The following is a 26565-nucleotide window of genomic DNA, read 5'->3' as shown; positions in this document are numbered from 1 at the left end:
GTTTGCATGCAATATACTGTATGAATATTGCAGTGACAAAATATTTAAGACCTCAGAGAAGAGTTATTACTATGATGAAACGAAACAAATACTACAATTCTGCATAACTACACTTCAACATAACATGTAGAAAACCTCCATCTACAGGGAAGATTAGATTCTCAACTGTGCCAGTACAGCTTACCTGTAGGCTTGCACTTGTATTCCCCATTTTCACTGAGAGCACACACCGAGTCATCATCACAGCCATAGTCGTCACAGTCAATTTCTGCATGATCATCCTCTTCTTCACATTTGCATTTCTGAGAGCAGTGGTCAGTGATCCAAGACTCACCTAGCTGATAGTTGCATAAATACAGTGTATCTATAAAATGCTGTGGTTTCCATCAACTCACATTGTTGCAGCCTAATTTTCTTATCAACTGTTACAGGTTTCTCACAATACAGTTTCCCAATGGAACGAGTCTCTGACAGATTTTTACATTCTTTAATATTCATCCTTGAATCACTGGTCCAAATAAAATCAAACACCAAGCAGAATTAAGAAGAAGAATTGGAGTGGCTATGTGTATCACTAGAGGTGATATTCATGACCATACGCGGCAAGAATAAAAGATCAATGGGAAGATAGGAACTGCAGAAGAAAAATACTTACTTTATAGTAGTTACCCTTCTTGTCCTGGCACCCACATTTCCTTATTGGCACACATTTGTCTTCACTCAGCACATAGCCGTTGTTGCACACACAGCCTTCCACACAAGACTGGACTTTATCACAATGCACTGAAGCATGGAGATCTGCGCAGGTGGGCTGGCAAGCAGGGACACAAACTGTGTAGTGGCTATTCTTTGGACATGAGAGAGCTGTAGGAGAAGAAAGTGCATGAGGAAAAAATAATGAAATTTGTTGGCAGGTTTTAAATTAATAAGTAAATCCAGCAGCAATGCCACTTTTGTTCTGCTGCATGTATTAACCACTCTTAATATTAGCAACAACTTCACCAGCTTGTATCTTGATCTAATCAGATATTACAAGCAAAGCAAAGGTGGGCTTGGTCAGTATTCGGAAAGTTAGAGACATTAAGACTTGTGTCCCGACTCCATTCTAAGTTGTGCTTGCACAGTTTATCTTATCTGTGGTTCCTCCTTAATTCCACAGGTGAAGTTGAATATCTCCACCTGATATATTGAGTAGTGATGACAATGGTGCATGATGGCTGCCATAAGTCACCAGGTAGGTGTTGCACTTCAGTGGAGGATGAAATAGGTGTACATTTACAGTATACAGTGCCTTGCGAAAGTATTCGGCCCCCTTGAACTTTTCAACCTTTTGCCACATTTCAGGCTTCAAACATAAAGATATAAATTTTTTATTTTATGTGAAGAATCACCAACAAGTGGGACACAATTGTGAAGTGGAACGAAATCTATTGGATTTTTGAAATTTTTTTAACTAATAAAAAAATGAAAAGTGGGGCGTGCAAAATTATTCGGCCCCTTTACTTTCAGTGCAGCAAACTCACTCCAGAAGTTCAGCAAGGATCTCTGAATGATCCAATGTTGTCCTAAATGACTGATGGTGATAAATAGAATCCACCTGTGTGTATTCAAGTCTCTGTATAAATGCACCTGCTCTGTGATAGTCTCAAGGTTCTGTTGAAAGCGCAGAGAGCATCATGAAGACCAAGGAACACACCAGGCAGGTCCGTAATACTGTTGTGGAGAAGTTTAAAGCCGGATTTGGATACAAAAAGATTTCCCAAGCTTCAAACATCCCAAGGAGCACTGTGCAAGCGATCATCTTGAAATGGAAGGAGTATCAGACCACTGCAAATCTACCAAGACCTGGCCGTCCCTCTAAACTTTCAGCTCAGACAAGGAGAAGACTGATCAGAGATGCAGCCAAGAGGCCCATGATCACTCTGGATGAACTGCAGAGAACTACAGCTGAGGTGGGAGAGTCTGTCCATAGGACAACAATCAGTCTTACACTGCACAAATCTGGCCTTTATGGAAGAGTGGCAAGAAGAAAGCCATTTCTCAAAGATATCCATAAAAAGTCTCGTCTAAAGTTTGCCACAAGCCACCTGGGAGACACCCCAAACATGTGGAAGAAGGTGCTCTGGTCAGATGAAACCAAAATCGAACTTTTTGGCCACAATGCAAAACGATATGTTTGGCGTAAAAGCAACACAGCTCATCACCCTCAACACACCATCCCCACTGTCAAACATGGTGGTGGCAGCATCATGGTTTGGGCCTGCTTTTCTTCAGCAGGGACAGGGAAGATGGTTAAAATTGAGGGGAAGATGGATGCAGCCAAATACAGGACCATTCTGGATGAAAACCTGTTGGAGTCTGCAAAAGACCTGAAACTGGGACGGAGATTTATCTTCCAACAAGACAATGATCCCAAACATACAGCAAAATCTACAAAGGAATGGTTCACAAATAAACGTATCCAGGTGTTTGAATGGCCAAGTCAAAGTCCAGACCTGAATCCAATCGAGAATCTGTGGAAAGAGCTGAAAACTGCTGTTCACAAACGCTCTCCATCCAACCTCACTGAGCTCGAGCTGTTTTGGAAGGAAGAATGGGCAAGAATTTCAGTCTCTCGATGTGCAAAACTGATAGAGACATACCCCAAGCGACTTGCAGCTGTAATCGCAGCAAAAGGTGGCTCTACAAAGTATTAACGCAAGGGGGCCGAATATTTTTGCACGCCCCACTTTTCATTTTTTTATTAGTTAAAAAAGTTTCAAAAATCCAATAGATTTCGTTCCACTTCACAATTGTGTCCCACTTGTTGGTGATTCTTCACATAAAATAAAAAATGTATATCTTTATGTTTGAAGCCTGAAATGTGGCAAAAGGTTGAAAAGTTCAAGGGGGCCGAATACTTTCGCAAGGCACTGTATATAAAGTCCCTGGGAATTATTTTGGATGTAACTTTTTCTAAACACAAGGAATTATTAATTCATTCTTAATGTGATTCACCAAAATAATACTGTCACCTAAAGCAAACGAAAACCAGTTCCCAAACATACTGTATTTAATACAGGTGTAGGAAAAATGCAATCCTAATGGTAGAAAATGAAAACAAGTGGAATGGGAATATTATTCCATTTCCAAACTTCTGAGGTAAAATTTTGATTGTGAGAAATGCAAAGAGAAGCATTGGAAACAACGCAATTCTTAAAGGCTTCCAGGTGGAAAATCTCTATTTTATAAAAAAAAACCTACTGTATATAAATGAATAAATATACTTACGACAAAAGTCCCCACGTCTCCAGTTGATGTGTACTCCCTCACTTCTGCAAGCACTCACGTAGGCCTGGATCATGTCACACAGTGTCGATATCATACCGAGGTACTTGCACATATCATAAACACAGCTTTCAATGAAATGCTCAGGTGGAATTACAGAATGACAAGGTTTAAACGTTTCAGAGAGCAAGACCTCACACTGCTTTTCAATTTCAGGTTTCTGATCAGTCTTGCAGGGAGAGCCTAAGTCTTCTCTTTCATCTGCAAGGCACCTAGAGCGGATCAAAAGTAAACACTATTACAGTAGATCATTCACTCTTCCATATACATGTACAGCAGCATGCATACCTGTATAATGGGACATCATCACGAAGCTTGTAGTCAGTTGAAATAAACATACTTTCACAGAAAAAAATGTCTTTTTTAACCAGCTTTGACACTGACAGCTAAATTTCTGTTTCTAGTTCTCTTTGCTTGCAATAGAAATTGCACTTTAGGTGTTCTTCTGTTTGTTTAGTGAACGTTTGTATTATAATAATTTCTTACTCGGGTGGACTGTCTTCATCTATTTTCCAGCTGTTTCCAAAATGGGACACGTTGTGAGCCAGCTGCCCATCTGGCAAGAGCAATTCATCATCCTGACGGTTGTTGTTGTTTCCACACATGCCACATACCTTCACAAATATGAAAAAAAAAACCCAACAACTTACAGCTCCTTCACTTCATGTTTCAAGAGCACACTTTCTTCCAGTACAAAAAAATGTTAGAAAGTGTTTTAAGTTATTACCAAACATAACCTACACTCGATAAACTAAGTTAGCAAAGCCAAATATACTGTACACCAGTGCCAAACCTCCTGCGATGGTTGTCAGGATATGTACAGGAAATACTGTATATTGACATACTGTACCTTTGAAAAATATTCAGGTGGTAGTCTGATTTCAAGGTGCTGTTTTCCATCAAATTTCACAGATACTCCAAAGTCGGTTAACACTGTAGTATACAGACCTTGGGAGGTGACAGTAATTCCTTTTGCTAGTGGCTGATCCATATTGCTGATTTCCTTGCCATTCAACTGTCACAACACAAACGTAAGAAAAACAAAGATGTTCTAAATCGTTTTGGGTTTTACGTAGTTTCCAATGTAGTTCTTTTTCCCTTACAATTGAACCTGTCCGATTAAAAAAAAATCACTGTGCTTAGAATATGGAGTAGATTACTGGCATCCCCTAAAGTCAAACAGAAATTTATATCTACATGTTGTACCCTTGTGGATTTTTTATGATCACTCTACAGTATGTACTTGATCAGCAGAATTTACAGTAATAATAAAACTAGATTTTACTTTTATAACCCAATTGAGTACAGTACAGTATGTCCTGCATAACTCCAGGTGTGGTTTATATACAGTACTAGTAAAAGTGCTTGATTGGATCATCTTGCAATATTCATGCTCTGTAGCATGTTCTACTTGAAAGTTAATGACAGATATTTTTGAAAATGTAGTTAAAATTATAGAATTATCATGGTCTGTGTCTTTTATACAGTACCTTAGTCTAAAGAAATCAATATCTCTTTGCACCTGCAAAATCCAGTATACTGTATGCACTATTACACATATTTGGTTTTCACAAAGAAAAAATAATGTTGCTTTTAACCTACCAGGAGCTGTTTGTCTTTCAGAATACTCAACTTGTTGTTGTACACTGTGATATCCACCTGTTTAAGGTATGTGGCCTCTGGTTGGCCATGGGCTTCATTCAGACCACTGATAGTTATTGGAGTAACACTGCCATCAGTCTGACAAACCTTTACCAGGGTGTATGCACAGGCACCCACAAATGTGTGCATGACCTTATCAAATGTAAAGTAATGGGGGTCCCCAGCAATGTGGCAAAAAGATGCACCTGAAACAATCACAATGATTGGAAATACAATCAGTTGATCAGAAAAATAAAAAAGGGTCTATACAATAATTTGGGGAGGAAGGTTAAACCTTCATCTCTAATACTTCCACTTGCCCAAGTAAATAATTCTTATTATAAGCCAGGACGTTCTTTTGTGTATCTATCTCATCTTCCCACCTCCCCATCTATACTCCTGCAGCAAATTCCCTATCTCAGTCCTTGCAATACAGAGAGAGGAGTGGGGGCAGCCTACCCAGCCTCAGATAGGCTATTATTTCCTTAGGTGGGGAGTCATGCAAAATACTTTATACATATTTCTTTCTCTCTCACATTCATTAGAACGTAACTGAACTACTGCAACAATAGTTATCCCTGTCAAGAAAATACGGAAATTAAAATAATTAAAATATTTTTGCCTTTGCATATATTACCATTAAAATATTGATATACTGTATATATATTGATACTTCAGACTAATATATCTTAAAATGGTGACTTCTTATTCTTTCTTACCTTGTGCTTTGTTGGTTGTTTGCTCAGGTTTTCTGGTTGTAACCCCTGTGGATGCTGTGATGGATGTAGGTGTTGCCACTTCTGGATGTCTAGTGGTTGGTACTAATGGTTCAGTTGTGTATGTAGTTGTATATGTTATGGGTTGTTGGGGTGGTTTAGTTGTTGATAATGGAGGCTGAGGCATATTAGTTGTAGATGATAGTGGGTGTTGAGGTGTTTTTGCTGACATAGGAGGTTGAGATGGTTTAGTAGGTAAAATTGGAGGTTGTTGGGATGGTTTATTTATTGATATTGGTGGTTGAGGTGTTTTCTCTGATTTTGCAGGTTGAGTAGTTGGTTTTGATGGTGCTGTTGGGGGCTGGGGTGGTTTACCTGTCAATACTGGGGGTTGAAGTGATGCAGTAGTAGATGATACTGGGGGCTGATGTGTTTTATCTGATATTGGGGGTCGGGATGGTTTAATTGTTGATATTGGTGGTTGGTGTGGTTGAGCTGTAGATGATATTGGGGACTGGGTTGGTTCAGCTGTTAATATTGGAGGTTCTTGAGATGGTTTATTTGTTGATATTGTGGGTTGGGTTTGTTTATTTGTTGATATTGGTGGTTGGGGTGATTTCTCTGATATTGGCAGTAGAGTAGTTGGTTTCAATGGTTTAGCTGTTGATATTGGGAGTTGAGTTGTTTTCCCTGATGTTGATGGTTGAATGTTTGGTTTTGATGTTGATATTGGGAGTTGAGGTGGTTTTGGTGGCGATACTGGGGATTTGGGTGGTTTGGCTGTTGAAACTGGGTGTTGTTGAGATGTTGATATTGATTGCTGAGGTGGTTCAGTTCTTGATACTGGGGGCTGAGATGGTTCAGTTGTTAATACTGGGCTTTGGGCTGGTTTAGTTGTTGATACTGGAGGTGGGGGTGGGTCAGTTGTTGATACCGGGAGTTGGGGTGGTTTAGTTGTTGATATTGGTTGCTGGAGTGGTTTAGTTGTTGATACTGGGAGTTGGTCTAGTTTAGTTGTTGATTCTGGGAGCTGGGGTGTTACAGTTGTTAAGACTGGGTGTTGGGCTGGTTTAGTTGTTGATATTGTGGTTGTTTTCTCTGATATAGAAAAAAGAGTAGTTGGTTTCAATGGATTAGTTGTTGATATTGGGGATGGAGGTGGTTTATTTGTTGATATTGGAAGTTGTGGTGGTTTAGTTGTTGATATTGGGAGTGAGGCTAGTTTAGTTGTTGATTCTGGGAGCTGGGGTGTTACAGTTGTTAATACTGGGGGTTGGGCTGGATTAGTTGTTGATATTGTGGTTGTTTTCTCTGATATTGACAATAAAGTAGTTGGTTTCAATGGATTAGTTGTTGATATTGGGGATGGAAGTGGTTTATTTGTTGATACTGGAAGTTGTGTTTGTTTAGTTGTTGATATTGGGAGTGGGGCTAGTTTAGTTGTTGATTCTGGGAGCTGGGGTGTTACAGTTGTTAATACTGGGGGTTGGGCTGGATTAGTTGTTGATATTGTGGTTGCTTTCTCTGATATTGACAAAAGAGTAGTTGGTTTCGATGGATTAGTTGTTGATACTGGAGGTGGGGGTGGTTCAGTTGTTGATACCGGGAGTTGGGGTGGTTTAGTTGTTGATATTGGTTGCTGGAGTGGTTTAGTTGTTGATACTGGGAGTTGGTCTAGTTTAGTTGTTGATTCTGGGAGCTGGGGTGTTACAGTTGTTAAGACTGGGTGTTGGGCTGGTTTAGTTGTTGATATTGTGGTTGTTTTCTCTGATATTGACAAGAAAGTAGTTGGTTTCAATGGATTAGTTGTTGATATTGGGGATGGAAGTGGTTTATTTGTCGATACTGGAAGTTGTGGTGGTTTAGTTGTTGATATTGGGAGTGGGGCTAGTTTAGTTGTTGATTCTGGGAGCTGGGGTGTTACAGTTGTTAATACTGGGGGTTGGGCTGGATTAGTTGTTGATATTGTGGTTGTTTTCTCTGATATTGACAAAAGAGTAGTTGGTTTCGATGGATTTGTTGTTGATGCTGGAGGTGGGGGTGGTTCAGTTGTTGATACCGGGAGTTGGGGTGGTTTATTTGTTGAAACTGGGGGCTGGAATGGTTTAGTTGTTGATACTAGAAGTTGTGGTGGGTTAGTTGTTGAAATTGGTTGCTGGAGTGGTTTAGTTGTTGATACTGGGAGTGGGGCTAGTTTAGTTGTTGATTCTGGGAGCTGGGGTGTTACAGTTGTTAAGACTGGGGGTTGGGCTGGTTTAGTTGTTGATATTGTGGTTGTTTTCTCTGATATTGACAAAAGAGTAGATGTTTTCAATGGATTCGTTGTTGATACTGGGGGTGGGGGTGGTTTATTTGTTGATACTGGTAGCTGGGGTGCTACAGTTGTTAATACTGGGGGTTGGGCTGGTTTAGTTGTTGATATTGTGGTTGTTTTCTCTGATATTGACAAGAAAGTAGTTGGTTTCAATGGATTAGTTGTTGATATTGGGGATGGAGGTGGTTTATTTGTTGATACTGGAAGTTGTGGTGGTTTAGTTGTTGATATTGGGAGTGGGGCTAGTTTAGTTGTTGATTCTGGGAGCTGGGGTGTTACAGTTGTTAATACTGGGGGTTGGGCTGGATTAGTTGTTGATATTGTGGTTGCTTTCTCTGATATTGACAAAAGAGTAGTTGGTTTCGATGGATTAGTTGTTGATACTGGAGGTGGGGGTGGTTCAGTTGTTGATACCGGGAGTTGGGGTGGTTTAGTTGTTGATATTGGTTGCTGGAGTGGTTTAGTTGTTGATACTGGGAGTTGGTCTAGTTTAGTTGTTGATTCTGGGAGCTGGGGTATTACAGTTGTTAAGACTGGGGGTTGGGCTGGTTTAGTTGTTGATTTTGTGGTTGTTTTCTCTGATATTGACAAAAGAGTAGTTGGTTTCAATGGATTAGTTGTTGATATTGGGGGTGGGAGTGGTTTATTTGTTGATACTGGGAGCTGGGGTGTTACAGTTGTTAATACTGGTGGTTGATCTGTTTTATTTGTTGATATTGTGGTTGTTTTCTCTGATATTGACAAGAAAGTAGTTGGTTTCAAAGGATTAGTTGTTGATATTGGGGATGGAGGTGGTTTATTTGTTGACACTGGGAGTTGGGCTGGTTTATTTGTTGATACTGGGGGCTGGAGTGGTTTAGTTGTTGATACTGGAAGTTGGGCTAGTTTAGTTGTTGATATTGCGGTTGTTGTCTCTGATACTGACAATGGAGTTGTTGGTTTCAATGGATTAGTTGTTAATACTGGGGGCTGTGGTGGTTTATTTGTTGATACTGGGAGATAGGTTAGTTTAGTTGTTGATATTGGTTGCTGGAGTGGTTTAGTTGTTGATACTGGGAGTGGGGCTGGTTTATTTGTTGATACTGTGAGTTGGGCTAGTTTAGTTGCTGATATTGTGGTTGTTGTCTCTGATATTGACAAAAGGGTAGTTGGTTTCAATGGTTTTGTTGTTGATACTGGGAGTTGGGGTGGTTTAGTTGTTGATTCTGGGAACTGGGGTGTTACAGTTGTTATTACTTGGGATATGGCTTGTTTAGTTGTTGATACTGGGGGGTGGGGTGGTTTAGTTGTTGTTTGCATAGGTATGTGGGATTCTGTGATTGTTAATATATCTTTAATATTGATTTTCACTGGCTCTATTAAATCTGTGAATAGATCAAGGGAAAAAAATATTGGTATTATTAGTGAATTGAATGAGAGGAAGTAAAAAATGTTGCATATAAAGTTTCCCAGAGTCCTGTTTTCTTGAAAGAGATCTCCTTAAAAACCAATACTAATAGACTTATTTTCATTAACTTATTAAAACATAATAAATGAAAAGTATTTTGTACTGTATAACAATAGTTACTGTTTCAGAATCTCAAAAATGCTCTGTAGCATTACTTAAAAGTTAATAAAAGTATCCAAACTGCCAAATTACATTGTAATCTTAAAATGATTAAGCTTGGAATTTATCTGAATACCTGCACATCTTCCAGGTTTAAGAGTTATGTCATCCACTGCAATGTCTGACCAGTAGCCAGTTCCTCTTCGTCCTTCAAGAATAATCTAGAAAGATAGGGTGGAAATAGTGCTCTCTGAAACCATGGCATTTTAAAAGAGACTAAACAGACAGAATTTGAATTAATTATTTAATTTAATTTGAATGTTACTAACAATAATATTTTTTAAATAGGTCTTCCAGATTACTGTACTTAAATTATAATTCCCACAAGAAATGCTGTTTCATATTAATGAAAATAATTATTTCAGTGCTATAATCTCTCAACTAGAAATTAGCCACATTCTGTAATATAAAACGTATAATAAAACACAGCCTAGAAACAGCATTTAATTCCTTCAAGTACTGCTTCAGGTCCTTTTGTATTTGTAGGCCAAACTATGTCCACTTTGCCATGATGGAAACAGTTTAGATGGTTGTGATGCCCTAGTGGAAAATATAAAATTGTCTGTCATACAGTATATAAATAAAAAGAAAGACATAGAGTATAGGTCATTTTCAATTTGGAAGTAAAATATACTACCCAAGTCCTTTTCATTACCAATATGTTGCAAAAAAAACACATTAAACTCTTACAGCTCTTGAGACTCTTAAGAAAAAAATTACTAACATTATATTGCATATACCCGAGCAACAGTAAGTTACCTGGAATGGTCCAGGGGACTTTATTTCTATTCCTGCTCTGTGCCACATATCTCCATGATTTGTTGTCTCAGACCATATCCTGACAGTGCTTCTGTTCTCCAGCAAGTAAACATTCAGGGCCATAGTGCCAGCCACACCATACATGCGATACCCAAAATCCAGACACTGAGGCCTTGGATCTGTACACTCTGAGCTGAGCAGGCGAGCTCTACCTCCATTATAAACACCATCATCCTCAATGTACATGTAGTAGCCATCTAAAGAAGTAAAAACAAGCAAATTTGGGAAGTAGGTACTAAATATTGTCCTGAATAACTGATTACAATATCTCTACAACTGCAAATCCAAGACACTCTAGGAGAACTAAGTGCAAGAATTCTTAAATGAAAGTCCCAAAGTATATTGAGCCTCACATACAGTAAATCTATCACTATCCTATCTGCAACAAATTCACAAAGTTATTATCAGGAAAGTAGCAGATGCACTGTCATTTTATTGAAAAGATAATAACATAGGTCAATGCAGTATACTTATCAGTTTAATAGTTTAGTCAAGTCCTCATCAATGCAAAGTGGTGACAAAGTTTATTAGGATAATGCATTGATATCTTACTTGACTCAAATGAAATGACAGACAGGACCCCCAAAGAGATCAAAGGAACCCCATGATACAGATGCAAAGTTCTTCTAGACAAAGGTTGTGTTGCAGAAACATTTGGTGGATTGGGTGGAAAAGCTTGACAATGTGTTTAAAAATGAGCAATTAGTTAATTGACCAGCAGATTTTGTAATACACACATTTCCTTACCTCTGGTTGTGTGATTAAATGATGGTCCTGAGAATGTGGAAGAGGTAGTCTCAAGATGCCTTGTCCAGTGTAAGCTGCCTGTCAGCGGCTGGGACCATCCACAGAAATCCTTCTCAAAGTTGCAGTCCAAAAGGCAGACTATGACAATGCCATTTTTAAACAAATTGTGCGATTTAATAAATAAGACAATGCAAATATCAAAATTAACACTACGAATGGGGCAGTGAGCATGTTGGCAAATCATTTCTGCATTTACAGGTCCAATCCTTGTTTAGAATAAACAGACAGTTTTGTACTGGTAAACATTGTATGAAACAAAAATTAAATACAAAGGGTGAAACATAATTAAACATTTCTTCAACAAAAATGTGAGCATGGGAAGACCATGAAACTGCATACAGGAGATACAGTGGCTATCAAAAGTATTCACCAACTCTTGGACTTTTTTGCATTTTATTATGTTTCAATATGGAATCATAATGTACAGTATTCGAATGGGAGTTTTTGCCATTGATTGACAGAAAACAATCTAAAGAGTGTCAAAGTGAAAATGAAATTCGACAGATCCTCCTAAAGTAATTATAAAATATAAAATGGAAAATAACGGATTGCATAAGTATTCATCCTCTTTTGATATTTGGTAGAGGTACATTCCAATAAGTCTTCTTGGATAGGTTTCTACCATCTTTGCACATTTTGACACTACAATGATTGCCCGTTCTTCTTTGCAAAATTGCTCAACCTCAAGGTCGCTCAAGGTTGGATGGGAAAAGTTAGTGATCAGCAATTTTCAACTCCTGCCGTAGACTCTTGATTGCATTGAGGTCTGGGCTTTGACTGGGCCATTCCAGAACATTGACATTTTTCTTTTTAAACCACTCCAGTTTGGCTTTGGCTGTATGTTTTGGGTCAATGTCTTACTGGATGACGAATCTTCTCCCAGTTCCAATGTCTCTTACAGACTGCAGCAGGTTTTCCTCCAGCATTTCTCTGTCCTTTGCTGCATCCATTTTTCCTACTATCCTCATTAGTCTTCCAGAACCTGATGTACAGTAGCAAAGCATCCCCATAGCATGATACTGCCACCACCATACTTCAGAGTAGGGGTGTTGTTCTCGGGATTATGTTCACTGTTATGCCTGCGTCAAACATAACACTTACCACTGAGGCCAAAAAGGTCCATTTATGTCTCGTCAGACAATGTAATCTTTTTCAACTTGGTCTCAGAGTCTCCCATATGACTTCTGGCAAAGTATATTCAAGATTTGATGTTAATTTTTTGTCACTTTCAGATGAAGCCCAAATTTGTGAAGCACCCAGGCAATTGTCATATGCAGAGCTTCTCCCATCTCAGCCATGGAAGGCTGTAATTCCTTTAGAGTTGTCACAGGTCTATTGGTGGCATCCCTGATTAGTGCTCTTCCTTCCTGGATACTCAGTTTTTAAGGGCAGCCTGTTTTTCACAGTTTCATAGATATAGGCCAAATGTGGCAAATTTCTTTAAAATAAACTTTGTGGGATATGTAATGCCTTGGGATTTTTCTCATACTCTCCCCTGATTGGCACTTTTCAATAATCCTATCCCAGATTTACTTTGAAAATTCCTTTGCCTTCATTATGTTGTTTTTGTTTGTTGCCATACTAATTAACGGTGGAACCTACCAGAGAAAGGCATATTTATTTGGAACTCATGTGAAACACCCTAATTGCACACAGAAGGACTCCATTCAACAATTAATCCAACATCTAGGCATTTGGTTGCACCAGATCCTATTCAAGTGTGTCATAGTAAAAGAGGTAAATACTTACGCAATCACTTATTTTCTCTTTTACATTTTAATTAATTTAGGAGGATCTGTAGAATTCTGTTTTTAGTTTTACATTCTAGAGTGTTTTGTGTTGATCAATTGCAAAAATCCAAATTAATACATTGTCATTCTATACTGTAACACAGTAAAATGTGAAAAGTCCAAGGGAGGTGAGTACTTTTGATAGCAACTGTATTCCATCCCAGCATAGAATCCAGAACCAAAGAGCTATGGATTAGCAGTACTAACTGCTACTGCATTGTCCTGCCTAAATGTATATAGTGTAAATACAGTATCAGTTATTAATATATTTATATTTAACCTGTCAATAGGTTATCTGCATCAACCTGACTATTTTTAATATGAGTATCGATCAAAAATAAAAAAATAATTAAAATTACAGAGCAAATTATTATTGTTAGGACTTTTATTATTTTTTGTACATTTAAATGACTGCCTTTAGTATCCTGACTCTTACGTTTTGATTACTAAGCTGCTCTGAGTATAATTAATGGTTTACTATACCTGAAGGTACATATCCAGGTACTTCATTTGTGTGCATTACAGAGGAAGTGGTTGGCATGGCTTTTACTAGTTTTACGATGGCTGTTGCTTTATTTGTTGGTTTGCCAGCTGAAGTTGATGCCTTTGGAATTACAGTTGACATCATTTTCATCTCAATGCGTGATGAATCTGTTGGTAAAAATGAAATATTTAGCTGCATTATAATTATAAGATATGCTTCTTTAATAAATAAGAAGCATACTGCATTTTAATAAATGAACATGGAAACAAAGCTCAATGGCGACTTGGACTTGGAGCCAGAGAACGAGAGTAAGGAGAAGTGAAGACCGAGTGACACAAATATAAGGACACACAGAAAGGAGAATTTTTTTTTCTCTCTGTGATCTATATGTGAAAAAAATGTAACATTAGGCTTAACTCAGAAGAAGCTGGAGTTGATTAGCTCCCAGTGCAGTGTAGAGTTTTACGGATCAGACACGTTCAAGAGTTCAAGAGGAAGTTCATCAAGTTCCACACTGTTGTACAGTATGAAAGAGTAAAATAATGTCTTCTTATAAATATACAGTACTGTTGATTTACCAGCGCAAGGTCCAAATTTTATTGAGATATCATCCACAGCAATATCCGTTTCAGTATCTGTTCCCCTTATTCCTTCAAAGATGAACTGGAAAATTAGATACAGAGAGTATGTTAAAATAGCACAAAAACTTCCTTTCAGAAAAATAAATGTGAAATCGGGGGATTTCAGAATTTAACTTTTGATTTCGACCGACCAAACTCAGATTTCAAATGTGCATGTGATCTGTATCAGAGAGATACTGTACCTGTAGTGTCCCCATGTCCTTTATTTCCAGGTCTGCTCTATGCCATATGTCTCCTTGGTTGTCTTTTCTTGACCAGAGTTTTATAGCTCTTTTGTCCTTCAGCAGGTACACATTGAGTGCCATTGCATTCGCTGTCCCATACATGTGGTACCAGAACTGCAGACACAGCAGCTGTCCTGTAGCATTGCACTGAGGGCTGATCACTCGAGCTGAGTCACCAGTGTAGACTCTGTCGCCTTCAATGTACATATAATAGCCATCTGAAAAGAAATCAAGCAATTCATTAGGATTAAAATGTAATATTTTAAATTTAAGGAGAAAAGGTTCCTGAGCTCAAACTTACTTATAACATTAACCAGATACTGTGTGAAACAACGTAAAATAAAATACAATATCAGAAAAAAAACTGAATGTTATACATTGTCATACTTTTCAGGTTGTACTAGACAATATTTCACTCTAAAATTAATTTTATTACTATTTTAATCCTTTGATCTGTTCTTCATGCAATTCATTTCTGAAATGTTGATTACATGATTGCACTGTACATTCTACTTACAATACATTAGAAATGCTATCAAACCTTTAGCATCACATATTGTAAGACATCTTTTTGCAAAGAACTTTGAAACCATTTACCATAGAATTAACAAATACAACTAAACTGATGTAGTATATAAACAAACAAGATACAAGGACAAATATATATATATACTGTACAAACAATACAGACAACATTCTTTTCTATGGTCTATTGCACAGCTTGAACAAAGCACTGCAGCTCGTGTAGTAGTTCTGGACTCTCACCTCCAGTGGTGTGGTCCTGTAAAGGCCCAGTAAATTCAGTAGGTGTGGGTCCATGCTGCCTTGTCCAATCAAAGCTATCAGTTAACAGCTGCGTCCACCCACATAGATCACTGTCAAAGTTGCAATTCAAAGGACAAGCTAAATGGTAAAATATCCACAAAAAAAAAGAAATCAGTTTACTCAGAACTGCAGGATGGAAATAGCTTAGACTGGTAATACCCGGATCCTTAGAAATATGGTTGGTTTACAGGGGATTGTAGCCCATGGTAAGACAAAAGTCTAATAACTCCACATCATCCTCCATGATGTGGACCTACAATATCCTCTTTTTGGTCCCTGGACAAAAAGAATAGTGGATTCAGCCTCCAAGATAAGTCCTCATCCTGAACTTCAAATGGAAGGAAATAAAACACAGAGCAGGCTCCTTAATGTAACTAATGCACAGATGTTGCTGTTTGATACAACAGCTTTGCCACCGACTTACCACAAATTGTCTTCTCCCTCCAGTTCCCTAAATTAACTTTGGCCACCTCACAGGCAGCAGCGTAGGATTCCAGGGAAGTGCAGAGCTGGTGTACGTCACCCCCTGTAGCACAGTGGTCATACACACAGCTATCCACATACAGCTGTGGTGGGATGAACCAATGGCATTTTTCAAAGGGTCCAGGGGCTGCAAAAAGTACACTGCACTTCTGGAAGGCTTCACTGTCCAGTTGTGGATTACAAGGAAGCACAGGAGGAGGATCTGAATTACAGCTGCAATAAAACACAAACAGTTAAATTAATTGAAAGGCAGAATTTTCTTACACTTAGCTGTAAATCATCACGACATGTTTGTACTTTGTGCAATCAATATTGCTCAATGCATAACAGGTGTAAAATTCTCATTTAGATTTTATTGCATTCTATATATATATTTTACAAGCCTTTGCTAATCAATGATTCATAAAGCCAATAAACATCTCATGAAAATCAATTTTCTTCAACTACAAAAGGGAAAGACAGACAAAAAAGAAAAATTCAAGAGATTTACAGCAGAAGTCACTCTTACACTTACATCCACTCATCATCTTGAATTCTCCAGCTCTTCCCAAAGTCCTCAGGACTGTGGACAAGCGTGCCATCTGGAGTCATGAAATCATCCAATTGGCTGTCTGAGTAGGTGCCACAAAGCCCACAAATCTTACCCTTGTATCTTTCATCTATCTGAACAAAAAGGCTATGATCTCCGTCAAACAAGAGCCGAAGGCCAAAGGTAGTTTCCACATGAATATAGGACCCCTCATAAAACACATGTATTTTACTCTCCAGCACTGGCAGCGTCGCTAACATCCCATTTATCTGTATAAAGCAATGAAAATACTGTAAATAATTAGCTGTATGTAATTCAATATTAATGTATTCAATAAATTTATACAGTATACAGGGCGTTTAAGTTAATCTTTCACTTGGTTAAAAGTAATTCACATTTACAGATGGGAATTATTTGCTTTGAGTCTCGAGTGTTTCAATTGCCAGAATATAATCTCAGTTTTAAAATCTTAATGATCTGCCTTTGAAGTTCACAATCATTTCAATTCTTTTGTTTGCCTAGCTTGCTTCATTGGGTATTCTTCATGTAATGGTTTTCAGTTATTAAGAAAGCAACATGGAATTAGAAATAACCCATAAAAAGAGAAGGACCTGGTGAAAGCTGACAAATCCTGGGAAACATGAAAACCCCACACAGACATTCCTCCACTCTATGATATAATATCAAAGTATGAAGCACTGCATCATATACTCACATAAACATTTTTGTCTTTCCTCAGTGCTATATGAAGGCCTTGGACCTCTAAGGCAACAGAGTTCAAAGCAGATAATCCAGGGATCACTCTGTGCTCATTTCTGCTGCTCACGGTGAAATGGACAGAGCTGTTGACACAGGTCTGAACCACAGTGTAGTTGCAGGAACCCTGTAAGTGGTACAGTTTGCCATCAAACGTGGAGTAGTGTGGGTCCCCAAAGATGTGGCATGTAGCTGCACTGGTACGGAAGCAGCCCAGGAAGCCGTCTTTAATTTTACACACTTCGTCCTGTCGACAAGATACTGGAGAGCAGGTAATGTTGTTGTTTCCCAGGCATCGACACATGCTCTCACAGTTTCCATCCATGAAAGTGTCTTCCTTCTTTGAGAAAAGAAAGCACCAAGAGCTTAGAGAGAATAGTATGTTATACATACCTGATATTTTCCTGTTTTGTTTTATAGATTGCAGTGATGTACTGATCATTAGTGTTCTGAATCAACACTGTTGTTTCTACTTCGCCTTTCAAAGCGAAACACTCAAACATCTTCATAATAAGGTACATCTTGGCTGCAAATGCGGTAGTGTTTTATTGACCTTACTGATTTGTTTTAAAATTACAAACTCACAAAATATAATTCATAGCAAAAAGAAACAGAGAAACTCTTAACACTGATTACTTTATACTGTATATTATGATACCAAAGGAGGAAAATATTGTATTCCACACTTTTAAGCACAGATGCATGCAATTCCAGCTCTTTCCCATCCTACAGTTTATTTACCTCGTAATATTGACCATTCACCCAGCAGCCACAGTTATCAGGAACAATGCACCTCCCTCCACTGAGCAAAAAGCCATTATCACACTCACATCCTTCTACACAGGGTCTTTTACAGGTTGCTGGGGCATCACGATCCATGCAGGTTTCTGGACAGGCACTGGTACAAGAGTTGTAATGGCTATTTGCTGTACATGTAAGGGCTAGGAAAGAAAAAAAAAACCTTAACTTTCCAGAAAATTTAGTTTTGAAATCCAGAGAATTATCTAGGTAATTGATGGCACATCACAAGAGAATCTGAAATTTAAAAAATATAAGGGAATAAGAGGTACAGCGTAACATTAACTTTTTTGGGATTCGTGTTTTCCCTATTCCAAATCTACCTTTAATGTCACCAGAGCAGGTTACAAACTAATATGCACCTAAAACATAGCTCATACTTTGTCCTCTGATCCTCTAAAAATAATTTAGTTATGACAAAAGAATCATAAGAAAGCTCATAAGTTTTTGAAAAACAGAACTACTGCTAGATAACTGAGAGAATACCATCATCCCTGCCAACAGCAAATACTTACGACAGAAGGAAGCATTTCTCCAAATTGGCAGGATCAAGCCAGCACTCTGACAAGCATCCGCATAAGCTTGTAAGATATTGCACAAAACATTCAAATCACCATTTTGCGCACACATATGGAAAACGCATTGCTGAAAGAAACTCTCTGGATTGACGACAGAAAGGCACTGGGAAAAGTAACCATTCGTTGATGTAATCAGACCACACATTTGATCGCCTTTGTAATTTTGCTCTTTACTGTGGAGACATGGATGGGGGGGCACCGTTGGCTCACAAGTCAGATCTCCAGGTGAGTCTTGCCAGCTGCTTTGGATCTCAGTTTTGTCTTTGAATAAAAAGTTTTGTCTAAAATGATTGTAGTTGCCACACATGCCACATGTTTTGTTGAAATATAAGCTGGGGACTTTCACTTCCACCATATAATCTGCATTGTAAGAGAGCTTCAGATCAAAACCTGTCTTCAAAACAATTAACCTTCCTCTCTTGTGGATCCTCACTGACTCTCCAGACAGACTCACAGGTAGTTTTCTCCAAAGACCATTAACCTGGACATAGAGATAGAGAGTTACTGTAGAAGCCATACAAAAGATGGACAAAACACTTTATGACAAGGCAATAGTTAATTTAAACTTCTCGCTTTCTTTGTGTCGGTTGTACATTATTCCATGCTTTTCCTCTGTACTTAGTGTAGGTAGAAATATGGTCCCTATTATCTAGATATAAAGTTAAACCTAAAAACTGGCAAGCAGCCACCTGATGATGACTAGGGCATGTTTGGAAGTCACATGTCATTGTGAAATTTAGCAGCACCTTTTAATATATTTTAGATTAATATAATATATTTTAAGATTAATTTACTTATTAATACTTTAATCAATAGCAAGAAGATTATCATTAAGGTGTTTTAATGCAAAGATGCAAAACAGAATCTTTAATGTATTCCCAATGTATGTACAATATGTGCAATGGGGCTCATTCAGTATATGAGCTTGTATGGTGAGGTAAGGAGTGCCAAACTGTCTGTATCACATGACCAGTCTATTGGGCAACTTTGGACCATGAGGGACTGTGATCTAAGAATCACAATGGTCACAATGGTCAGATGCACTTTGCAACCCATTGCCTAACACAACTATAAACTGAACAGAAAACTGATACAGAAATAAGTCTACTTTTAGCAGCGATTCTATAATCACTTTTTTTGGATGAATGTTTTAAAAAGTAGATAGAAGAAATAAAGGTGCACTCACCATGACTTTATCTCTCAACTCTTTAAACATGGAGATTATATAATTATAGACATTTACATGGAGTTCATGGATGTAGAAATTGGAGAAATTGCCTCGATTTTCAATTTTCACTTTAACACTGAAGTAGGGAATTGAAGAAGATTTCATGCAAAGTTTAGCCAGTGTGTAGGTGCATGTTCCCATAAACTGATGGAGAGTGTTTTCGAAGGTGTTGTAGTGGGGGCCATTGTGAAGCTTACAGATGCCAAAGGTGGACGGGTAACAGTCAGGTACGCCACTGGATATCCCACAGTAGTGATCACTTGGACAAGACGCTGAAGAGCATGTCAGGTGTCCACCCAAAGAAGGACAAGTACATTGAGTTGAACAAGTATCGTCTGTCCAGAATCCCGAACCAGGAGAATAATACACTCCATTATCCCAACAGCCACACTGGTTACTGGGCACACACCTGCCCTCATCGAGGAGATATCCTATGTTGCAAACACACCCCTCAACACAGGGCCACTCACAAGAGAAGGGGGCATTTGGCAGAGCACATGTGGCAGGGCATGCTGAAGCACAGGAGTCATAGTGGCTGTTTGGCGTACACACAGGGTCACCTGTAAATTCCCAAGGGAGACAAAAATGAGAGTCTGGTCAAAAACAAATTGTAGCTGAGTTTTAATTTGCCTCTCGGTCCATGTTTGGATACTGAAGAGCTTCCAAAGTGTTCTACACCTTGTAAAACATTACACATAGTGAGAGCAAATAAAACACATAATACACCAACTTCATAACAATAAACTCTGAGCTGCCTCTCATTTGCATTAGCCAGAGGCTTCTTGCCTCGTCATAGTAAAATCTACCATTAAGCACCTGGTTTGCAATGTGCAACTAGCAGGTACAGTAGGTTGAAATTTGTATTTAATACTTCCCAAACAATATGTACATGTACAGTAATTACTGGATACCAGAAGAAAAAACAAACAAACAGAAAGTAGGCCTCTGGAAAGATGGCAAAATGAAAGTTTCCAGGAGCAAACACGATATTGATAGCCCAGACAGACATTTGCTGAAAAATGTCAGGGATGCCATAAGTAGATCAATTATAAACAAAGATGATCATTATGGTATATGAACTTTACCTGTACCTTACTTACACCTTACAATATACATATACTGATGTATAAAAGGTGCACAACCTACAAGTATAACAGATTAGCAGAACATTTTAAACTGAGATGTCTGACAAAATCACCAAGAATGCAAATCAAAGAATGAACAGTCTTCATTATACAATGTGACACAGTATCAAAATGACTGAGCCCTTGGCAGGCCCATCACAGGGCTCACACACAGGGACAATCCAAAGACACTGAATAAGCCAGCCAGCTTCTCTTAGGGACATAGGAGGAAACAGAAGCACCAAGTGGAAAATTCACACAAAAAGAAAGAGTCCGTCTACCATTTCAATATTTAGGAAAGAATATCATTATTAATTGGAAAATAATAATAACACTTACTGCATGATCCATTTCTGACCCCAACAGTATCAATAGCTATATCACCAAATCCTGACAGCCCCTGCACAGCCTCAAAAATCACCTGGAAAAAATAATATTTGTCATATGATTTCCCTGATTAAATACTGTCCATGTATCATAGCAAATTAAATAGAATAAGATCTAATTTAATTTACTTTTAATAGCTTAATGTTGGGCTTGATTGGACAGGCAATTATGATAATGAATTGAGAAATTAAAAGCAATTTTTCTTTTTGCTTACTCCTTACCTTCACAATAATACTGAATTCTACCAATGACACAGAAGATGGCTCTTGGTGATTTTTTTATCAGTGTTAGGCATACATACAAAACCATTAAAAATCAGAATGCAAGCACGGTACAGTGCTTTATTCATGTAATTGTTGTTGTCCTTGGTTCCAGATATCATACCGGATTAAAATCTTGAGGGACTGCATTCTTATCTCCTAACATGATAATCTTTTATCCCAGCAGGAGTACTTATTTAATTTATAAAACAAGAACTTCAATAACATCTGTGAAGTTAAGGTTCATACTAAGGCTATACCGCAGTTAATATTTTATTAAATAGATTTAATAAACACTTAAGAGTACGATGAAAATTTCAAGGACATAAGAGTTTAGTTCGAAAGAATTAATGCTTATCCTGGATTCTACACTGTGTGGCAGGCAGAGAGCACTCTGTGACTCTACCGCTGGCTGGGACGTAACTCCACCTCAGGGTGTTTTGAAGAATATAGGCATTCCCTCGTATATCGTGATGAACTTAAAAGGAGGGCATTTGTGGATGGGGCACGAGCCCACAACATAATTACTACTCAGCAAATATTTCAAAATAATATCAGAGTCACTATATCATTGACATGGCACATAGTACTGTGAGGTTAAAGAGTTCAGTTCAGGTGTGGATGTTCTACATACTGTACAACAAAGAAATGCGAGGAGTATTACCTGTAGTGTGGTTTCTGTAAGGTAGTACACAGGAACAAAACCTTGCTTCCATGATGAACCATGACTCCCACTTATAGTGCTGATCTCTCTCTCTCCAGAAATATCTTTGGTCAGCACTTTGAGCATAGTGCTGTTTGGGCCAAGCAGGAGGTACCTGAACTCCACACAGACATTTCCGAGCACACTGACTGATGGACTTTCCAAACGAGCATTTACAGAAGGATTCAAAGGGCTGGTTTTGTGATAAAGATAGTAATCACCTTAACACAATGCAAAGCACAATATAGAAGTGTCATTAACTGAATAAAAACACCACAAAAGTAACCACATATTTATTAGACAATAAATATTAGAATAAACTGTCTTTCATCATAATGAGTAAGTTAAGAGCAGCAAAGCATTATGTGCATGGATATTCAATAAGCACTTTGTCTAATTACAGTGCCAGTCATACTCTTTTTTTACACCTATAGTGTCAAAGGTAACAGTCATGAACATCTGTTTTATCCTTATAAGGAATCATTGGCATGATAGGGCTTACTTTGACGAGTGAAAGAAGTCAAAATGAGCAATGATTATTGGTTCTTATACTGTATGCTATTACAAAGTCACAATTTGCAACCATTAAACTAAATAATTTTGTCTAATTACAATATTTTCAAAACACAAAGCCAGGAAGAATGTACAGTAATACAGTAAACAGCAATCATAATAGATGTTTTTCCCCATACAACTCAGGAAAGATTATTTCATTTTGTAATTTATGAAAGGGACAGATTTTGAATCCTGTTCAACAACATTTCAGCAAATGTTATGTACACTGTTAAGATAAAATAGAACCTTTAGTTGAACAAAAATTAATAAAGGCTAAATAGATGATATTTAATTTAATCGCTGCTTCCACCAAACCACAGATTTAAAGATGCCTTGGAAAACCCAACTAAATCTGTTAGGTTTTTTTTACTGAGAAAGTGCAGTGACTCTGCCAACACACCACATAACATCATGACACTTCCTGTTAAGAGAATGGATTATAATGCATTTTTAGGTACAGAAATTAATTAGTGTTAATCTGAATATTCCATTCTAGTAACTTTTCACTGTATGTGGCAAAAACATTACTGTAGCTGTTTGTAGCTTTATGAAAAAAAATCTAAAGAGATTTTCATCTTTTGTATGTGGAACATTAGTTTATTATCTTATCTGAATAGTTTCTTCTCTTCCAGCTTTGTGGATTTTACTGCCATGCTGGATTATTGATATGGACTCTAGTAAAGAGGAACAGATCCACTTGGTTGTTTCTCTCCTTCAGTATCATAACCTTCAGATTAAGATGATCCTAATAGGTGTACTCCAACTGATAATTAGGTGTGACCTAGTTTAGCCTCTAAGGCCTAAGAACAAGCCACTTAGTTTAAATATAAATAATGAATAAGAAGTTTGATTATTACCTCTTTGAACATGGAGAGCAGCTGGTTGTGTCTCTGGAGTGGATATAGTTTGCTGCATCCTTATCCAGTTGCTACAGTTCCAATTGCAAAATGGAGCCTGTTCATCATTGAAGTCACACTTTGCAGCATAAACTGAAACACAGAACAAAGCCAAGTGTGAAAACTTAAAAAAAAAACTGAATTCTGCAAGGAAATGAAAGTGCGGAAGAAATCTCAACATTTCTATCTATACAAACAAATGGTGTTGAATTGTATAAAGATAAAGAATATCAAATTTGAATGCCTCTAGGTAACACTATACATAGTGGCTTTGCATTAGTATTACACTCTGATTGCTATTATCTTTTTGTTAACCTCTTCAGTCCTGAAGTCCACCTCCTCCTACCATCCCCCATCGAAAGCAGGTAAAATAAGCAAGGCTACAGTCGCTATACTGTAAGAGATGCTATCCTTGGAACACGATGTTAAATTTATATCCTGATTAATTGGTCATTTTGAGTTTGCTGTGTTTGTACCAGTAGAAGCGTCTACAACTGTGTCCTGGCTAAAGTCCACTCTGGGCTTGCACAGTCTGCCTTCCTAAATTTCCCATTTAATTCTACAAGTAATTTCACTATACTGGTGGTGGAGGCAGACTTTCTCTTATATTTGAAATGCTTTGGAATCCTTTATAATGAATTTTTCTCTACAAATGCAAGTAAATATTAATTATGTCTAATTATTATTTATTTTTCTTAATCAATCATACTGCCTAACCTTATAAGCCCTTCTGGTAAAAAAAATGAATTAGAACTGATTTAAAATGCTGGATTTAATTAGAAATGCCCAGATTTAAGGAGGTCTTACAGTTTGCAGCAGTAACTGGAGACTGATTTTTAAACAACATACAGTAACCTGCTGCACACTCAGCATAAAGAAATGGACAATGCTTATCAATAAGCATTGATAAAGAGATTGCAGCGATAAAGCTGAGCGAGAAAAGAACAGTAATCAGACGAGGAGCTTAAGTACTGTACTATAAATCATGATAATGGATGATACAGTACAATATCAGTATTATAAGTTCTAAATAGACAACTGTTCCTAACAATGGCATCTTTAAAGTTCAAAAGGATGCTGAGCACAATGAGCTAGCAGCTTACAGTAGCTTAGGTTTTGAACTTGTCACCTGCAGGTCATAGGGCATAACATTCAATCCTAGCTACAAATCCTCCACAATACTTTGCATTTGATAGCATAGTGAAAATACTTTATCTAATTATTAACTTTTGAAGGAGTTTAAAAAATTGGTAGGTGCTCATTATTCAACAGAACTAAGGAAAATAATCATTTTCCCTGACCTGCAATGATTAGAACCAGAAATAATGTATAATTTCATATCACCATCGCCTTGTTCATTGAGTAATGGATATCACCTAGCATAAAACTGGGTGATATCCATAAAAAATCGGGCCCATTTCATCAAAATTAAAAATGATACACATTACGTTATTTGTTTGCTTTATTAATCCTCATTAAGAAATAAATCACTGTTTCAGTTTTTAACTACTTTGAAAAGGTGGTTTTCACCGATACAAGTTGCACATGTGTGTTTAAGAAAAGAAACACATTTAGTAGGTGTGCCAATGTGAAATAAATTAAAAGTTAGCGTGAACAAAGTAAGAAAAAATACTGAAGGAGAAAAATAAAACTAAAGGTTTAGGTAGATGTTTTTAAACTTTTACAGTACCTGCATTTGGATTCCAGGGAAGTGGAATGACTGATGAATTTATACCAATACGTCTGCAAGAAAAACAAAATCATTGCCCTAAGTGGAATCTGATATAAACAGTGCTGCTCAGTATAAGGTTTGGTATTAGAAAATCATGCTGAAGTCAAACAACTGTGGTATGAAGGAGAATAAAGATGTTGGGAAAAGAGTGAAAGTGTAGAACAAGCTAGACCTTAGCTTAGACCGATCATACGCAACTCTTGCAGGAGCACTAAATGGAAGCAATAAAAGTTAAATATGAAGAACAATCCCCTTAAAAGTTTAAAAAATCCGGAAGAGGAGAAGAAGAAAGCAGAATTGGATCTAAAAGTAAAGGAATGTGGAGAAGAGAAATGTGGGGAGATCAGTGATTTTAATGAACAAAAAACAAAACACATTCTCGCAACCATTTAAATTAAGTCCCCTGGGAATGTAAAGAAAACAAAAAAAAATAAAACAAAAGAGGCAGTCTTAGCTTTGCCACTGATCTTCACTATGACCTACCTTTCAAATGTTGCCGTTCCAGAGAGATACTGTACAGCTAAAAAAAGCAACGAGACAATTCTCCCTTTCATATTGTGTGCTTTTGCTCAGTATCCTGTTACCATTGATGCAGCTGTGAGGCTGGCCTGTGTAGTGACTGCTGTTTTAAGGTTCATGAAAGGTACAAGTGATCATAAAGTCCCAGGCGCAGAGAACACTGGGGCAAGGACCGGAGATTTGGTTATTAGCCCAAGGAGCTACAGAATGTTCAATTAATAATTAATTGAAAAAAGGGTGTTATGAGATAATGGAAAACAAAAAGAAAGTTAAAGATTTTCTATTTTATAACACCATTTCAAACAAACTTTATACAGGTACAGTACATGTTTTTTTCTTTATGGGACATTAATAATATCAATTTCTTTGACTAAACAAACAACAGCATTTGTTTCAATGTAAACATTAAGGCATGTCTGACATGTGTACATATAAGGAGAATAAAATCCTATTCCCTAAGAAATACAGGAGATGAAAGAAAAGGGGTTCCAAACTCTGTTAATCACAAATTGATCATGAAACATGTATCTATGTAAATAGAAGTGTTTTATTGTTCAATAAACTCATTTTTTACTTAGAATAATATATGAATCTCCTGATGCTAATGTTTTAGAGAACAACTCAATAAAAACAAAAAAAAAATCGGACACACATTCAATTTTATTGAGACTATGCGTAGGCCCTTTTGAAAGTTATCAGAAATAACTAACATATCATAAATGAATTCCACAGCAAAATGTATTTCTCTGTCAGATAATTTTGTTTTTGACAGAAACAAAATGATAAAATGATCACGTAATACAATGCCAGAATTGTTATTTCC

The 26565-nt window shown here is 37.5% G+C and overlaps 1 protein-coding gene across 4 annotated transcripts in view; it reads right to left on the bottom strand.

Annotated features, from left to right (window-relative positions):
• Window positions 1–25883, bottom strand: part of LOC102684749 (zonadhesin) — a 31529-nt gene extending 5646 nt beyond the window's left edge. Inside the window, exons 1-25 of one of the 4 annotated variants that reach the window (XM_069197506.1) lie at window positions 25707–25878; window positions 25182–25234; window positions 23453–23584; window positions 22002–22261; window positions 21030–21111; window positions 19525–20126; window positions 18276–18819; window positions 17704–17903; window positions 16922–17302; window positions 16192–16475; window positions 15619–15890; window positions 15135–15272; window positions 14328–14587; window positions 14083–14167; window positions 13504–13671; window positions 11171–11308; window positions 10364–10620; window positions 9681–9765; window positions 5688–9362; window positions 4930–5174; window positions 4178–4342; window positions 3814–3941; window positions 3271–3539; window positions 656–864; window positions 185–338 (exon numbers count right to left, since the gene is read on the bottom strand). In XM_069197506.1, the coding sequence (XP_069053607.1) occupies window positions 185–338; window positions 656–864; window positions 3271–3539; window positions 3814–3941; window positions 4178–4342; window positions 4930–5174; window positions 5688–9362; window positions 9681–9765; window positions 10364–10620; window positions 11171–11308; window positions 13504–13671; window positions 14083–14167; window positions 14328–14587; window positions 15135–15272; window positions 15619–15890; window positions 16192–16475; window positions 16922–17302; window positions 17704–17903; window positions 18276–18819; window positions 19525–20126; window positions 21030–21111; window positions 22002–22261; window positions 23453–23584; window positions 25182–25234; window positions 25707–25777 (8857 nt within the window). In that variant the 5' untranslated portion in view covers window positions 25778–25878. Of the gene's footprint in view, window positions 1–184; window positions 339–655; window positions 865–3270; window positions 3540–3813; window positions 3942–4177; window positions 4343–4929; window positions 5175–5687; window positions 9363–9680; window positions 9766–9897; window positions 10145–10363; window positions 10621–11170; window positions 11309–13503; window positions 13672–13921; window positions 14060–14082; window positions 14168–14327; window positions 14588–15134; window positions 15273–15618; window positions 15891–16191; window positions 16476–16921; window positions 17303–17703; window positions 17904–18275; window positions 18820–19524; window positions 20127–21029; window positions 21112–22001; window positions 22262–23452; window positions 23585–25181; window positions 25235–25706 lie in introns of those variants that run through there. The other 3 variants (XM_069197508.1, XM_069197509.1, XM_069197507.1) reach the window with 3 other exon arrangements.
• Window positions 25884–26565: the final 682 nt, after the last annotated feature.

This window comes from Lepisosteus oculatus, chromosome 13, assembly GCF_040954835.1.
Source record: "Lepisosteus oculatus isolate fLepOcu1 chromosome 13, fLepOcu1.hap2, whole genome shotgun sequence".
In the NCBI taxonomy this organism is placed as follows: Eukaryota; Metazoa; Chordata; class Actinopteri; order Semionotiformes; family Lepisosteidae; genus Lepisosteus; species Lepisosteus oculatus.
This window is presented reverse-complemented; position numbering and strand designations above follow the sequence as displayed.